The sequence below is a fragment of the Wasmannia auropunctata genome, unplaced genomic scaffold (genome assembly GCF_000956235.1).
Source record: "Wasmannia auropunctata unplaced genomic scaffold, wasmannia.A_1.0 LD336063.1, whole genome shotgun sequence".
In the NCBI taxonomy this organism is placed as follows: Eukaryota; Metazoa; Arthropoda; class Insecta; order Hymenoptera; family Formicidae; genus Wasmannia; species Wasmannia auropunctata.
The window spans coordinates 1,122,493-1,140,760 of record NW_012026827.1 but is presented as its reverse complement, the minus strand read 5'-3'; the positions used below and the strand labels follow the sequence as shown (position 1 = coordinate 1,140,760).

The window sequence follows — 18,268 nt, the reverse complement described above, 5'->3', positions numbered from 1 at the left end:
GGGGAAGGGGAGGGGGGGGGACGATATACGTCCCGATAGTTGGAATCGAGTAAATCGAGCCGGTCGTACGTATAATGGCGAGATAGATCCCAATTCTCTCTCTGCCGTCCCGTGCCGCGGAGAAACGGAGAAAAATCAGCTGGTACCATGCTGGTTTTATTCCCGAACTTTCCTGGCGAGGAGAGATCAGCTCTCTGCAGCCCGCCGACGTGAATCAAAAGTGACAAAAACTTTTCGCCGAATAATTAAATAGTGACTTCGCAATCGTCTATCCTTTGTTCATAATCGCCTTTAATCCTTCCATCTCTGTAAATTTAATGATTAAAAACGTCCCCTCACTGCCTAACGTCGGTTCGTCTTTCAGGATGAAATATGAATACGAAATATGCATTTGGTGCTTTTAACAGATCTACTGCAGCGCTTCAGCCTGCATTATTTAATTACACATAATCCCGAAGCTGTTTCCAGCTCGCGCGGAAGCCATAGTTGAATATACCGCAAAAAGTAAGCGTAACAAATTATTATGTCAAATTATTCTCGCGCATTGGGCGAATTATACATATAACTGAATTATATAACCAACATCGGCGATATCGATTTGCATGTTACGTAAGACATAAATTCGATACGATCACGTTGTAGTAAAATAAATATTATTAACTAGGAAAATACTTCATGCACACGTATATGTTAATCGTCGATAGCTTTCGATTAAGTTTCAATTGCAGCATTACTTCGTAAATATATAGCATTGTAATTATTGAGAAACAATCCTGAAAGAAAGTATTTTCGCTGATAACCAATCTTCTAATTTCTATTGATAAAATTTAGATGCTATTCATACACATCGCGACAGTTTCTTTCTCTCTCTCTCCCCCCCTTTTCCTCTCCCTCCCTCGCCCTCTCTCTCTCTCTCTCTCTCTCTCTCGTAACAATATTATTGAAAATAATATAATTTATTAAATTCTTTAATAATAGTGCAAATTGACACGCAAATAGATATACATAGCTGCGAAATCAAGCTGCGATAAATCAAGAATCATCTTTTTTGTTTTTATATTATTTAGGTGATGCCGTACAATGAAATATTTTTCTAATTTAGTGGGCATTTCTAAAAGCTTATTCTTAGAAAAAGCCCAATAGATTATTTAATACGTACAAAATCCAATATCAGTAAAATAATATAATAATGGAGATATGATATAAAAGTGATGAAAAATATCTTATTGATAAAATATTTAATTAATCTTGATAAATATCGGGAATATTATTCTCGATATTTTCTGATGTATTTCTTGAACATCTTTTGATAATTAGCCAATGATTGAAGCTGATGAAATAATTTACCGACTGTGGATTAAAATATTACGTAACGCTATAATTGTTTTTCAAACTCTCAGATCCCGTAAAAAGTAATTATTCAGAACGTACCTTAATATAAAACTCGAAATACTAGGCCAGTTGGCACCAGGGGGCAAAATCTTTTCTCAGAATCCCGCAGGGATGATTGATCCGCAAAGGATCATTATTTAGGCTTAGCGAACTCACGGATCCAAACTCAATACACTGCGGACATTCACATACATTTACACGTCATATACATCCATATACATGCGTTTCTATGAGCGACAGTACAATAAACATTTGAGTAAAAGTAAGAACTATATACAATCTAATTAAATAATAATGAGAAAGATAAGAGTAAGAGATAAGATACTTGTTTGATATAAAACAGGATAGTAAAATCTAAGGATTATTTTTTATTTATACATATATGTTCCTTAAAAATAAAATTTTTTTTATTTTAGCGAGTGACAATTTTCAGCTATAATACTATTTTCCGTTCGTAATATCATAATATAATTATTATTAAATGTTTAATACACTGGTAATTACTGAAGTAATAATAAAATAATTATTATTAGAATTAAATTAAATTAAAGTAATTATTAGAATTAAATTATTGGAATAATATCGTTGCTGCCATTGTCGTAGCCATAAATCTTTGTATTACAATAAACGCCACAATTTTCCAACGAATCGCAATTAGTTTAACACGTGCTAATCTTTGATTTTAATTTATTTATCGCGTAAGAAATAGTCTTCCCGTAGCTGCAGTAAAAGCTTTCTAATACATGGGAAGGATATATTTTCATCAAGTATTATGCTAACGCGTTATTGAATCCGTACAGAAACACCTGAACCTCCCACAGTTTCCAAATGCCTGCCGGAATTTCCGCGTTTGCTATCCACTTGAAAATAATACAGCATAAATTTCTCATTACTATAGGAGAAATTTGCGGGAAATATTCAAGTTTGCATAAAGGTACTCAAAATAATTAGTTCCTTACAGTAATACAGTGATTTATATTAGCAATACGTGAAATGATTATCTTCATTCGTGTTAATGATGTATCCTTGGACAAATTTGAAATTTTTCAATTTTATCTTTTATACGCGAAAATCAATCAATTAATGTTAAGGCAGTTTGACTTCGAAAATTCAATGGTTGCGTTTTTATATCGATATAAAAAGGAAGTATGAAATTTCCTTTCTTACACGTTATCACATCGCGCTTACCGAAATATGATGAACGAGCCAGCATAATTAGTCATAGCGAGACTGCAACATCGATTTCCCAGGAGGGGACACGTTACGCTCATCAGGGGGAATCTCGATGGCGCAGGCGGTTCCAGAAGAGTACAAGTGCGAGGTAGGTATCCCAACCCAAGATAGATAGACGCGCAAGTATGCCGTAGTTACGCGTCAAACGCTTGAGGATTTATGTGCGCGTAATAGAGTTTGGATACCCCTCTCCCTCGTCGCGCTCATCGCATGCACTTCATTCAGTAGTAATTAAGACGATAAAGCGGACAATATTCCCCATAGTTAACCGCGAGTTTACCGTGTCGTTCAAAAGTATGCCCATTTGTCCTCAAAAAGCGTTAAATGCCATGGAAAGTTAAACACTACTTGTTTTTATGTTAAACAAATTTTACGGTGCAAATGAAATAATAAAATGGTAAGATAATATAATCTTTAAATTATATTAAAAATAATCAATTAAATATAGTTTGTGTTTGTTAAAACTGAAATATTAGTCGAATTATCTATTAATATTCGTGCGAAAAAAATGTAACAGTATCGCGTTCTTTAGATAAATTTTTATTTAAAAAATCATATAGTGTAATTTATTATGAATTAAATGTAAATATATTTAAAAACACATATTTTTTTAATGTTTGAGTTTTGGTTACACGTATGTTTGCATTAAACGTTTATGTGAATTATTTTTATTATCGATGTTGCTCGATAAATTTTTTATTTAAAAAACACATCTGTTTTTTTTTTTAATGTTTGCATTTTAGTTACGGATAGATGTGCCTTAAATGTTTATGAGTTTTATCAAAACTGGCTATAAAATATCGTGGAATACTATAGCTTAAAAACAGATAAAAAATAAAAAACGAAATGAAAATAGTATATGTACGTTAACTTTTCGTTAGACATTAATGCCACGAGATTTTTTAGCCTTTGGCAAATCAATTAAAAAAAAAAAAGTAACCGAATTTTGTGGAAACGGTTGACAAACTGATGCGGTTTCGTGCAGATTTCGGTCGTTTATCAAGTTTTCGGTGCAGGTCTAACTGCGGACGCTAACTATTTTCGAAGCCCGCAGCCCAATTTACCGTTAACCCAAGGGGGCCATTACCAGCCACTCGAACTAGGAATAGTGATCAAAGTTTAATTGCACCCTTATCGTAAAGTTGTACCTGCTAACAAAGTCTACCTTACCCCCGTGAGAAGCGCTGATGACGAACTATTTACTTCATTGAGGCGTTAATATCCTCAATCTGTTAACCGATCCAATTATCGTATATGTATGTAATGATCTTCCGTTTTACATTTTGAAATGATAAAATTAATGATGAAAAATTTTGTTTTTCCATTTCTAAATGGAACAAGAGACACTAAATATATATCTATAAATATATATATATATATTCCCGTATTTGTAGATTTCATAGATTTGTGGCAATGCATAATTCAACGTACAATTTCAGAGAATGATTTTCAGAATCCTAATCACAGAATTTAAGTGGGATATGGATAGATGTAAGCAGTCATATATTATAATGAGATAATGTAGTATCACATTAATCATTTATTGGTCCTGTACGACGAGTTACATACATCTCAAATGAATAATGGCATAGAAGTTTCTCCACGAAGTAGAAAAGATTAAATGCGATCTCTTGATAATACTTGCAACAAAATCTATATGGAAATTGCGTCCATCGTTTTGTACAATGATAGTTTTAGTTATAATCTCATAGCTTTCCACCAATACCGATTTCGATCTGACAGAATTGAGATAGTCTTGATTGATCTCACACACAAATCACAGAAATTTGCCTATGTATAAATTGTGGGCAGTATCCGTTTTTCCTTCCTTTTATATGTATAATGTACATAAATCCATATACACCGGTCTATTTAAAAAATAATATATTTAGCCACGTATAAACAATAGTACACATATGAAGGGGGAGATAGAACGCAAAGGACGCAAATATAGAGTACATAGTACTCAAATTATCGTGCACGATGTCACATGAGGAATTTAATAACTTTATAAATGTAATTATTATGTTTTTCACGCGATAATGATAGATCTGTTTTCTCCACTAACGAGTGATGGTAAGAAATAAACTCATAAAAATACATTCGGGGCGTTATGAATCACCATGTGTATCGTAACATGGTCATTCATGTGTTTCACACGTTTCTATTTATATGCCATTCGTTTCTCTCATTCATTTAACTCGCTTCTGTTGTCTTTGGCGGTAAATATCGTTTACAGGTGGAGGCGGTAAATCTTCTTCCTCGCTGTCGTCGCCACCTAAACGCGTCCGTCGACGTTTCGATCCGATGCTCATGCCGTCGTTACTTTCGTCGACGATCCAATGCACAGATTTCGCGAGATCGAACAGTTTGGTGTCACATCCATTATCCGCCACTGGCAACGGAGCTATAAATTTTAATTTTTTATAACTAAAGTCATATTTAAAAGATAGAAATTTACAAATATTACGGTAATAAGTACCATGATCGGGTAATTGAATTCTACTGAAAACATCCATCAATAAGTCAACGGCAACGAACGGGCCTCTGAAGCAACCAGGTGGCGGCAACATGGTGCACAATTGAGCCGCGGCCGGTGGTAACGGAAACGAACCACCTACGATATAGTAACAATAGACATAGATAATATATAGTTCACTGTTTACATTTGACGTAATATAAGCGGAGATATATTCTATGTATTCGACGAGACCTACCTGATACTGGATGTTCACCAGGCAAGGGATTCACTTTTGGCTTGTATGGTATCATTTGCGACAGATCGGGTCTGGGTAAAGCGGCAATCGCCTCTTCTGGATCAGGTACGCGAGGTATAACGCCAATGGAGTTTCTAGCAACGCTGGAGACATCCATATATCCAATTGATTTCAACTCCATGGGAGTACATGGATATAAATCCAAAAATTTGTATCTGTCTACTAACTGGGCAGTCTCTTTTCCTTCGAATTCCTTAATCTAATAAAACAGATAAATAATAATTTAAATGACAATCGTTCTTTTTTTTTTCTTGTATCGTAATAGGTCTATGTCTAAGTAATAACCTTTTCCAGTACTGCACTTCGTCTTTTCTCGACTTTGACGATACTAGCTAGATCGCCAATATTAGATTCGAATTCCAAGAAACGATTCCATATATCTCTGTAAGAAATAATTAATCACTCTTCGCAAAACGAGCAAAAATTATAATTTAACGTAGTAAAATTTTTAATACGATATGTATGTACGTACACTGATTTTTCTGGTTCTAAACTAGAACCGGAAGATAATACTCTCTCAAATAGGACTCGTGTATTGTTATCCTCTGCAACAATGACACATACGAAATTATAATTTCGAACAACGCTTATAAGAAAAAAATTATATTATTTTCTTATAGATCCTTACCGTTTAAATGTGACAGGTAATCTATATAACAGAGAATGTAATCGGGATTATCTCCAAATTTCTTTAACCCTAATTCAAATATACGGAATGCTATGGTTTTATCTTTAGTGCAATAGTATTCCATTAACGCAGCGGCGACGTATACGTGATGTTTACATCTTATATCCTCTCGTGCTCGTTTGAACACTGTCCTCGCAGACTTTATACCCTCGGCTCTTCTCGCAAATTTCATATATTGCACATATGCCTGCGTGACGAAAAAATTTAGTGCACGTCGTCGACGTAATAATTTAATGTACAAGTATATAAATACCAACCAAGGTAGGATCTATGTCCGATATATCGAGAAATTTTTGATATATTTGATGCACTTTCTCGTATTTCACTCTACCCTCTTCGAAGTCCGCGTGCGCAAAGTACAACAGCATATTCTTCGACAGCAGCGTGTTTGTCGCTCTCTCGAACATGGTAGCAGCCTCATCGCTGAGATTCTTGGCCGCATTCACGTCACCTTTCTCCGTCAGTATTTTAGAGCTCAGCTCTAAGAAATGCGCCGCTTGGTGCCATACCGCAGGATGGTGGCCCAAACATAAAAGACACTGTTCGATTGCGAACATGACTCTCCGAGCGACCAGCGATGTGTCTTCTGTTCTTAGAGGATTACTGCGTTCCCACGCGATATATTTCTTCCATAATTCGACCTTGAAAAATGCATTAAATATATACTGCACATTGAATATATTGCAACTGAAAGTTGATTTTAGTAATAAAAAGAGAGCCAAAGTCTTAGAAAATACCTGTTTAACTTCTTCGGGATGACCAGTTGGAGGTACGCTGGGTGCACTCCGATTCAAACCTCTCGTAACAGCTTCCAATTCTTTAGCGACGCGCCTTGCGTTCATATAATCCCGAGACCTTTCGATGGCCATTTTCTCCGCGATTATTGGATTAATGTTCTGCTCAAACGCCATGTAATCCTTCCACAATTGTTCCATGTTTATCATGGGATTAATAACGCCTCGTTGATAAACCTATGACACATCATATTCGTTGGCAATTACTTTCAAATCATTGCGATTATAAGTTCTATGTCTCTCTTGTAATATATTATACAAAACTCGAAAGTATTCGAAAGTAATATACATTACCTTTCGTACAGCACTGATTTTCTGATTTTCCGCATATGATCCGACCGCTTCGACGCTTTTCAAAAACATGACGTAATCGTTCCAAATGCTATAGGAATGTATATCCATGCCAATTTTATCCAATGCAAAGTCGTATGCTTGTGCCATTTTCTCTCTAAAAAAATATCATAATTAATTTTTTTCCCCTTAAAAGTAAAGAAACAGGTAAACAAGTCATTTTTAAATTGCACAATTAATTTAGACTGTGTTCCAAAATTCACTGCCAGTACTGAAAATTTATAGTGCACGTAACGTAAGTTATAGATGTTCAGCGCTGACAATGAATTTCAGAATACAGTCTGAATATCAATCGGTACAAAAAATAAATAATGCTTACAATTGCACCGGGATTATATTTTTAAAAACAAAAGATTTCCGTGTACTTACTTATACGTAGTTAGACTCGCTTTCGTTTCTTTGACATAAGAAAGATATAGTTTCCACAATTCAATATTTAATATTTTCATGAGGCACCTTTGGAAAAGCTGTTAGACAAAAGAGACATTTTAGAAGTATATCCGTAGCAACTAGACGCCATAAATATAAGACTTCATACATATCACACAAGCTCTGTCCCAAAGGAAGATATATATGTATATATATCTACCAAATTACTTACCCATAAAGGCAAGTTTTACTTATACACATAGTTTAAACATTACTAATGTAAACCACGGGATAAAGTGTACATTTGTATCGTAGGAAATAACAGGCAGAATTTATTAAGAAAATTTAATAGAATACAATCTCAATAATAACAATAGTGTTTGTATATATGTAAAAACGGGATAAATAATAATGCACCAATGCATCAATTAAGAATAGTTTATTGTATAAATATATGATTTATTAGTAATGAGAGAAGTATTAATATGTTTCGTATATAAAATATATAATTGTTTTATATAACACAAGAAAGCCCCACACAAAATGAAAAATTTATTTATTTTCTGCAAGTGGGGCCGATTATAGAAAAAACGAACCTATGTGGGATCCAGAAATAAGTGATCCCAAGACATTTATAAAAAAAATGAAGACAATATGAAGCAGCATAAAGTGATCGAAATGCTCTAATATTAAGATTGTTATAGATTATAAATAATGAAGAAAAATAATTAGATATATAAAATTACTTGATCAATATTTTATCACCTTATGCTACTTCTAAAGGTTATCGCAACATTTGAGTCCATCAGTTTTTCTCAAATATTGCTAGAAGGGAAGGTGTAGAGTGGTACTTTCCATCTTAATTGTATAATTGGTTGAATAAAACAACGTTCTAAAATATATTCCTCGATGTACTGTGAATTGATTGAGGATCTGATATTATATAAAGATAAATCTTATTTATTAAGTGCCATCCAGTTTGCAATAATATTTATCAGTTTTTATAGTTAATTTAATATCGATTTAACACATCTTAAGCACAAATAAAAATATATTGCAGGAAGGAATATAAGGCTATTATATTCAGAAAGTTGCCTTCTTTGGATTGGTTTTACAATAGCTATTACTTTTTCCAAATAAACTTGACAAGAAATAATATAAATAACAGCCAAAGAAAACAACCTCCCAAATATATAAAAAGATCGATTATTAATCAATGAAATAATTGGTTTGTGGTGAAATAGTCTTTTTATTCACCTCATATAATTTGCAAAATGCTCAGAATCACATTATATGATAATATTCGAACATTGCATGTTAATAATATCTTAAAATTCTAGCCCGTTATATTACAGCAACGAAACAAAATAGAAACATCCATTCTGTAAAAATAGCGTTCATGATAAGAGCTAACTTTAAAACGAAAAGACGCGTCCTTGATTAAGTCGATTGATGAGTTTACTCAATGAATATAATAAGAGAGAAAATTATATTAAATGTAATTTTTCTATATGAACGGATACAAATTTCAACGATTTTAATTATAACAAAAGGACAATTTTTCGTAATTAGGACACTATTTATCAAGTAATTTATGATATTTTGCATCAATGTTTAATTAATTTACCTACACAAGCTGTGTTGTCTATGTGTTATTTTAAATATTTTTGGGAGTAGAGCAAATTTAATTAATAATATATAAATATATATATATAAACTTATTTACACTAAACATACAAGTTCATAGAATTCGTATTAACATACCTTTTCTACCTTCTCAAAGTTCCGCATTTTCATCTAGAGAAACAAACGAGACGTATAAGATTAAAATTTCATAATAAATGTCTTTTTTTTGTTAATAGAACAGTATAAAGATTTTTTTGTTATACTAGAAAGTTGCAGAACTCATTGAAACAAGTTCCATAATATAGTTACAGTATAACTTTATAAAAAGCGATATAACCAATTACCTCTTGTTCTATGTAAATTTTCCAATAACGTCCAGCCGATGGGAATACTGAAACAAGTTTTTCAAACACTGGCCTCACTTCTGTGATCGGTCTGTTCTGTGCTTCCCTTATAAGTATGCTCCATGCTTCCAAGTCATATAGCGATTCATCGACAGTCTTCTGAGCGCGTTGTAACTTCTCATTTCCCCAGTCCTACAAAAATAATTTCAATAGATATAACTACAGTGATTCAAACATTAATTTATATTAAACTGGTGGTATCCGACTGACCACGTTACGATTACAGACACAAGCCAATCATAGCGCTTGAAACGGGAAAGCCTCTAGGCACCGATCGCTGTGAGTGGCCACATCCAATTGTAACGTGGTTAGTCGGGATACTCCCTATTAAACACTTCTTTTATCTCTAGTTAAGATAAGACTCTTAAATAGATATGTAAAAGAAATCCTCTAAAATCTGTATGTAGAAAAAAATGGAGATTCTATTGACATTTATGATTTATAATTTATGCCACTATAAATGCATATTATAACGATAATATAAAATTCTTTCGTCATCTAAAAGTGTAAACATCTATTTTCTTCAATTTCTCAAGTAGAATCAAGAGAATCTTACGTCGATCTCCTAAATTAGAAGAAATTAATAGAGAAAATTAAAAACGATCGATGCGAGTAAAACAATGGATCTTTTACGCCGCGATATAAATACAATATTATAAAATATGTTCTTAACGGTGATATAAAATTTCGTGTTCGTGTAAGTGTAGACATTCATTCCTCTCAATATCGCAAGTTTAAAATCGAAGGAACTTTACGCTCATTATCTCCCAAATTGAAAGGAATTTATTAAATGAAACCGAAAATGATAGATACGAATAAAACAATAGATCTTTCACGCCGCATAATCATTGCGAACGGGCGTCGGGCCACACAAGCGTAGAGGTTATGTTTGACTCGGGCGGGTCGAGATACGAGGTGATACTTACGAATTCCGTTTTGTTTTCCGTCATTTTATTGTCGAGCCGTGGCTGGCGCGCAAGACGTGTAGATTTCGTGGAATCCACCCGCGAAAGAGACGAGGAATCACGTTCCTGACCTGACCGTACGCTACGAGGACGAGGGAAACAAGCACCGAGATCCTGAATGGAGAATGATGGAGAATGAAGTACGCCACTACGCCAGTACGGCCGACGTGTGCAACGATATATCGATATATCGAATATCGAGCGACGCATCGATATATGGCGAATCGTAATGGCGAGGCGACGAGTCGTATTCAACGAGTGGGAGAGTTCACGTGCACACGAAGAGGAATATTCGGTGCGATAATTTGATATCAGCGACATAATTATAATCAAAACTTAACGCATTTTTGTTAAGGAAACTAAGGTATATTGAAACATAATAAATATTTCTTATATATTAATCCTGCGTGAGAACAAAAACACAGCTAGAGTTTGTTAAACTGCATCGAATTATGGCATAACTGAATCTCGGAATCATATCTGAAATCAGAAAGAATCTTCTCGTTGTCTTGCATTATGTTTATTGTGCTGCGTGAATAAACGAATCTCCGGCATCGATTCTGGACGGTTTTATGACTGACTTAAGGGCCACCTACAATGGGAATAAGTCCCGATCTACAATAGATGTAGCACCGACGAGATACTATATATATATTAATTAAAGACCGACATTCTTTACAGGAGTTAACGTGGCTGTTTAGTAAATTGCTAAAATTTAAACAATTAGTCAATTTTATGATTTATTATTAGACCAATGTTTTTTAAACATGTACATTCATCGTGGACAGATCGCGGTTGCGACACTTTTTTTTTATAGGTTTCAAAACGCACTAATATCTTGCAAATGCGAATCACGATTGGTGTTATACTGTCTTTAGACTAAAGATATAGTACATCGTGATTCGCATTTGCAAAATATTAGTTACCTATAAAATATATATTATTTATATTAAATATATATTAGAAACCTATAAAAAAAGTGTCGCAACCGCGACCTGTACATTGTATTTTACCTGTATTACATCTTGCTAATAGTTAATTTTATTTAAAACTGCATTTTTATAGTTACCATCCGTATTTTATTCAGAGAGACGATAACAGTAGAAAAAAAATTGTTACTTTGCGATATATATAATATTATGCAATATATGTATATAATATTATAGCAACATAAGTATTCGTACTTGTTTATAAAGCATTTATATAATAATAATTATGATTTTAATAATGTATTATTTAAATATTTATGTTATTAATCGCAAATTTATGTCAAAAGTCGATAACATCGACACTCTGCAATTACCTCCGGGCTCTTCGGACCCTTTGATCGGCACGAGAATTTATCCAGGGTTGATGATCTTTACAGTATCTCGTCGGTGGATGTAATAAACCTTAAGTCACAAGAAATTGATCAACCATATTCGATTATTCTCCTCGTATTCAACTGTGATTGGTCAATTTCTTAGGATTTACTACACTATATTATTCCCATTGTAAACTACCCTTAACGGTTCTCTGGTTATTACAGATTATAGATTGTATAATATAATTAAGATAGGAAAAATATCTTATACTTATGTGGTAACTAAGTTATGGAACGTAATGATTAATTGTAAGTTTATTGGCCTATTTCTATCTTGCAATAAAATTTAATGCAAAAAAGACGCCCCCGGGTGGGCTCGAACCACCAACCTTTCGGTTAACAGCCGAACGCGCTAGCCCATTGCGCCACGGAGGCACTTGAATTCTGGGTCAAATTTCTGGGTCCTTATCTTGAAGATAAGACAACGATAGTCTACACTCATGTTTATTTAAAAAATATTTATCAATGATCTCTCTTTAACCTTGCTGTTCAATCCAAGTTTTACTACACGATCATATCGTTTGGGTCAATATGATTGCAAAGCTTTTAAATAAAAAAATTAAAAAATAAAAATTTTTACAGAAGAAACACAAACCTTAATTTATATTAACAGACAAAGTCGTCAAGTACTAGAGAAAAGTTTTTTGAATGGAATATTAATAAATAGATAAACTACATTTTGGATCATGGAATATTAATAAATAGATGTATCCAAACAGAACAGTATAGTTAATTTATTGCGTCATATTGTATTTATCTCGCATCTCTTTTCGTATAAAAACACCAATTTGTAATCGCATTAAGGTCGGAGCCTATGAATAGGCAACAACCGTTGCATCTTTGCTTGATGGGTTCTATACTTTGAGGAGTAATTTTGTGCCATTTGTAATGTTACATGAGATATTATTAAAAAATGTTAATTTTACCAATTTGACAAAATTTGACATATTAATAATCTCTCATTAATGTTATAATAATAATAATAATAATAAATTAAGTAATAATTAAGTGAACTAAAATAGGTATTATAACAATTAATAAAGATTAGTTAAAAAACATTCCGATTAAAGTAGATGTCAGAATGTCTAACTGTAAGATTTATTTATTTATGTAGCATAATAAACTGTTGCAAAGATTTATTTATTTATGTAGCATAATAAACTATTGCTAAAGATTATTTTTTAAGAGATTTAGTTATGTTATACATAATAAATAAATAATTGTTAATATTATGAAGAATAAAGTTAACAATGCGAGAAATAAGTATAATGTAAAAAATGAGAGCAGGAAATATCATCGCGTAATAATTGTTAAATGATAGTGAAGAACTACAAGAAGATATAAAAAGTTATTGCATCTTTATAAAAAATTATGCAATAATATTATTAATATCGTGAGGCACTAAATAGGTACACGGAGAGAATTTTTTTTTAAATTTACCCTGCAAATCATGTTAATTGTGGGACAATATAGTATTTAGGCAAATTTTACTTATTTTACTGTGTACTACAATAAATTTTACTGTATTTTACTACTGTCAAATTTATTGTAGTCCACAGTAAAATTTTCCTAAATACTATATTGTCCCACAATTAACATGATTTGCAGGGTAAATTAAAAAAAAATTCTCTCTGTGTATATAATGCACATGTATGATATTTATATTTTCTTATCAATTTTTCAAGTTGAAATTATAAATCAAGTCTTGTTTAAATACTTTTCTACTTCAAAAATGGGTTGACACTGTCCATTCTAATCTTTCAAGCTAACAAAACTGCGTGAGTTGAAAGCTACTACCGCTTGAATGGCAGTCACGATCGTGTCAAATGTACTGCGACGAGTTTGATGATCAGCTCCGGGACATAAGCTTCAGTTTCGATGTCAGGTGGGCGTCACCCTGTACTGTTATACTTTAATTCAGTGCTGAGAGCAATTCCCATAATTTTACGGGCGGCGTAATGACCACCATTGTTGCACAAAAGAAATTAAATCGCGATCTCGACAAAGAACGTTAACGAACGTACTCGACATAAATTTCATTATTATCATCTCGAGAATCATACGAAAATTAGTGTTATTATTTTGAATATTTAATGTACAAATGAAGAGTTTCAATATGAAACTCACGTCTTGTATTTTTCATGGTTTATTGCAAAAGTATAATTATTTCCAAGCACAGAAAAATAATTCTTTAACGTTATCTAATTATGTAACTTACTCATCTTTAGACAAACCTCTTTCGCTAACTCGATAACAATAAATACAGGAAAAAGACCTACTTACATGGTAACTATAACGTTATGGATTGTAATGATTAGGTTCATTGACCTATTTCACGCGTATCTTACGACGATAATTTAATTTAAAAAAAACGCCCCCGGGTGGGCTCGAACCACCAACCTTTCGGTTAACAGCCGAACGCGCTAGCCCATTGCGCCACGGAGGCACTTGAATTCTGGGTCACCTTACAGTACAAAAATATATACATACATGCAATAAAAAACAAAGATATGTATAGAAAAAATTTAGCTCTTGAGTAGGATGAAGTATAGCTTAGCATCGATACCTTTTCGATTATCAAAAATATTTTCTCTTGCTTCACGAGAAGAAAATTCAAAAGAATAGATTTTCATACAGACTTACTTATTTTCATACAGACGCTTAAGCTTTAAAAGAGACGTTATTTCATAAGATATTCGGCGTCGATAAATCGAAGTGGACAAGCCTATTGTACGTACAATCGCGAGGCACCGATCGATTAAAACATCAATTTGCATTTAAGCGTAACTAACTCGACGGGCGCGGAGCACTCATGCGCACGTATGCAAAGCACGCGCAGCCGATCACAAGTAGTCAATTGCCACTTGCGCCTCGTACAAATTTCTACTTTGCATAGCGAAAGCGTTATTGTGTACATTGGAGTAATGACGCTGGTGGTATTAGCACTTGAAAGTTACCGTGAAAGGTAAGATACGTATTCGCGTATGTCGATTTGACGCACGCGATGATTCTAATTCGTACTTTCGAATCGAAATGAGAAGTGTGATTTGCGAAGCAGAAGCACTTCACACGTGTATTTCGAAGGAATCCTATGTTTTTTTCAATATTGAAATCAAATATTTCTAAAAACATTTTTAATGATATATATATATTTGCAACAAAGTTCAAAAATTTTAGATTTTCAAACTCCAATAAATTCTATTTAAAATTTAATGAAAAGAGTAAAATTCTCGGTTAATTATTACATTATATGTGTATCCGATATTTAACAATTCTCAAGAATTCTTTTAATTTTCACAAGGATTATTTAAAAATTAAAACTATGAATGTTTCAACGTTGAAATAGTTATTTCTTTGTCATAGATTCTTATACTTTTTTGTGATTTAAAAACATTATTTTTTAGTTTTACCACTTATGCTAGAGATAGAATGCGTTATTTTTTTGGAAAGTTACAGAATTATTAAAAAATTAAAACTATGAATGTTTGAACGTTGAAATATTTATTATTTCTTTGTCATAGATTCTAATACTTATTTGTGATTTAAAAAACATTATTTTTTATTTTTGCCATTTATGCTAGAGATAGAACGCGTTATTCTTTTGGAAAGTTACAGGATCATATTTTTCTAGTTAGAAATCAATTTATGCAATAATTGCAGCAACAAACAATGAAAGAACCAAGACTCTTGTTGGAATTAAGACAGTAGTCGCGGACGAGCGGCTAGGTGTCGATAATGAATCTCCGCGTTAATTAGCCTTCGACCAGGCGAGGCGATAGGTAGTTCGTCGTGGCATACCGATATTCGCCTCCTTGCCAGTCCTGGACGAAGTAAAGCCTAACTGAAACGTCACGCCACTTGTTACTCGTTAGTGTGCACGATGCCATCTTTACTGGCGGCCGTGCGGCCCAGTTACTTCGCCTCCGGTAGCCGGCATCGATATCGGCACGACCGTGTAATTAACAATGTTCCTTGGGTCTTTACCTGTTTCAGCGAGATGCGCCTCTCGACAGATTTTGCGACGGAGATGTGACTTATCGATTTACCGATCCGAAAACCATCACTATAAGTTACGACGATAAACACGTAAATACCGGAAAATACCAACCCGATACGTTATCACTCCAATTTTCGAATCTTCGAATTGTCTTATTTAGAAATATCGCGTTTAAAGCTATGATTAGGACACATTATGTCAAAGACAATGAAATTAATATTATATATTCAAAGGTATTTATTACATTTTTAAAGGTACATTCGATTTCGTACCGTAAAAGTTGGAATAAGTTGGCGTAATAATTTGAAAAAATTGCGAATTAAAATCTGGCTTTTGCCATTAATTTAAACCATTAAATTAAACCATTGATTATAACATGTTTTAATAAATATTAAATAATGTATAACATCCAAGTAGCTATTGAAAATTTGTTGTAGTAATAAAAGCTGTTTATTTTATTATTAAATTATTTTTATGAAATGCTTGATATATGTGTATATATCGGACCTTTGTTTATAAAAAAAAAATATATATATACGTATATCGCTGTTTATACATATATATATATATATATATATGTTAGAGTAACATTAGAAGCGAGCCTGTCTTAGAATTTAAGTGCGCATTTTACGGACGTAATTTATATGATGTTTAGTGCCCATTTTGCCGGGAACAAAGCGAAAGGGTTAATGACGAAGTCAGGTGGAGTCCGCGTGTCCTCGCGGACAGGTCCGCGCGTGCAGATCCGATCTGGAACGTATCTCTCGCGCGTCGACAGAGAGCTCTTCCATTACGCCGGGCGGTGGTCCGTCGTTATATCTGGGACAGTCAAGTCTGCCGCTGATCTGATAGCCCCGGGATTTATGGCGACCCTGATGGTCCATTTAGCGCTGACACTACTGGACGGGAAGGCATACCGAGGCGCGCTTTCGCGTGTGTGCGCACGACAATACGGAAATATCTCGTTAAAAACGGGCTAGGTAGGCCGTTAGATTGAGCGATTTGATGGCGCGTGCATGGATACGTCCACTCGTCCACTGCACGAATTGAGGAACTGCACCGCGGCGAAAAAGAACATTCGTTTCAATTATTCTAATCGACCTAAGTTAATAGGTAAACAGCTTTAAACGTTTGAAACTTCGAATGACATAAATCAGCCTAATATCAACGAAAACATTTGAGTTTTTAAAAAAAAAAAGATTCGACTGATGTCTTATTATGCAAGAACAACACATTTATATTTTTAATTAATCATCTAGTGTTCTTCTAGTGTAGTGTACACATCTAGTGTAGTCTTTCTATTGTTTAAACTGTGTTGAAATTTCCGATTATGAAAATAATAAGATTGATACGGCGGATCGTTTTTTGAAAGCAAGAAAAATTTTTAGAAAAAAATTTTTTTTAAGTATAATATCATGAATTCAACAATGCCAGACTTGGGCAGTTAAAATTTTCTGTTCAGAGCGCGGTTGTTTTACTGCGATTTCGGCAGTAAAACAAATAAGTTTATTATGCAATTATGTACGGAATTTGATAGGGCATGTTGGTTTTGTGAGAGGTGCATTAAGGAGCTAATTATCGCTGAGGGGCGATCGGTAAGATAAGCCCGCGAGCGCGCCCATTTAACGGCGAATAAGTGCGGTGTCCCTCCATAATGGCGGCAAACGTATTATACTTTCGCCGGATAGAATCATCAAATAGGTAAATAAGTACCACGATTAGCGTTTACTGCCACCAATAAAATGATACTGCACCGCGCGGATACGAGCCTCTTCTCCGTAAGAAGAAACGCGAGAATGAACCGAACTCTCCAACCGTCTCTGATTGTGAGATGTCCTGTCCGTTCACAGATACATCGGCAAAAATAAAATCTCTCGCACTAATAAATGCAATCCAATGATATACAAGAAATTGTATTACATGAAACGTGAAAAAATACGATGATTTTTGAAATTTTTTTTTCTTGTTTCTGCAGTCAATTTTCTTTCAGACATCATTTAAACGTTTCTAATAATTAAAATTTTAATAGACATCCTTATACAGATATTATGTTTGCGAAAGTTACAGTCGATCGAAAGAATGAAACGATCGACTGGAACTCATGGAAGCGCGATTTCAAATTCGCATATCAAATCGTGATAATTATATTATTACGGTGCACGCGATGACGCGGTTGACATTAACAGTTTCTCGGCGCAGCGACGAGAAACGTGCCCACCGCGGGCGATGCTTATTAATAAAGCGAACGTCTGCAGGAAAAGGCGGGCATTTTTCACCGATACATCGGACAGGGGTGATAAAATCTGCGG

General features: G+C 33.8%; 2 protein-coding genes, 1 long non-coding RNA gene and 2 other non-coding genes across 11 annotated transcripts in view; 2 read left to right on the top strand and 3 right to left on the bottom strand.

Annotated features, from left to right (window-relative positions):
* The window catches only part of LOC105450339, a 250,151-nt gene that overhangs the window by 87,054 nt on the left and 144,829 nt on the right, over positions 1-18,268 (top strand). The window lies entirely within an intron of this gene.
* Positions 4,130-10,753, bottom strand: LOC105450341 (protein suppressor of forked). Its single transcript, XM_011690134.1, has 13 exons — positions 10,561-10,753; positions 9,575-9,766; positions 9,369-9,401; positions 7,605-7,702; positions 7,179-7,332; positions 6,828-7,061; positions 6,348-6,731; positions 6,031-6,277; positions 5,875-5,947; positions 5,688-5,784; positions 5,343-5,601; positions 5,108-5,242; positions 4,130-5,032 (listed from the first exon to the last, which is right to left on the bottom strand). Exons 1-13 carry the CDS (start codon positions 10,582-10,584, stop codon positions 4,818-4,820), a joined length of 2,145 nt encoding a protein of 714 aa, XP_011688436.1. The 5' UTR covers positions 10,585-10,753; the 3' UTR covers positions 4,130-4,817.
* LOC105450342 lies at positions 10,820-16,404 on the top strand. Its single transcript, XR_974452.1, has 3 exons — positions 10,820-10,963; positions 13,728-13,847; positions 15,956-16,404. It is a non-coding gene; the product is annotated as an uncharacterized LOC105450342 (long non-coding RNA).
* On the bottom strand, positions 12,264-12,337 carry Trnan-guu. Its single transcript has one exon. It is a non-coding gene; the product is annotated as a tRNA-Asn (tRNA).
* Positions 14,335-14,408, bottom strand: Trnan-guu. Its single transcript has one exon. It is a non-coding gene; the product is annotated as a tRNA-Asn (tRNA).

Excerpts from the sequence above, each read along its gene's own strand:
- LOC105450341 (XM_011690134.1), bottom strand. The coding sequence starts at position 10,584 with ATGACGGAAAACAAAACGGAATTC. Across the intron at positions 6,732-6,827 it reads ATCCCGAAGAAGTTAAACAG|GTCGAATTATGGAAGAAATA; the intron begins GTATTTTCTAAG and ends GCATTTTTCAAG. Across the intron at positions 5,602-5,687 it reads GAAGTGCAGTACTGGAAAAG|ATTAAGGAATTCGAAGGAAA; the intron begins GTTATTACTTAG and ends CTGTTTTATTAG.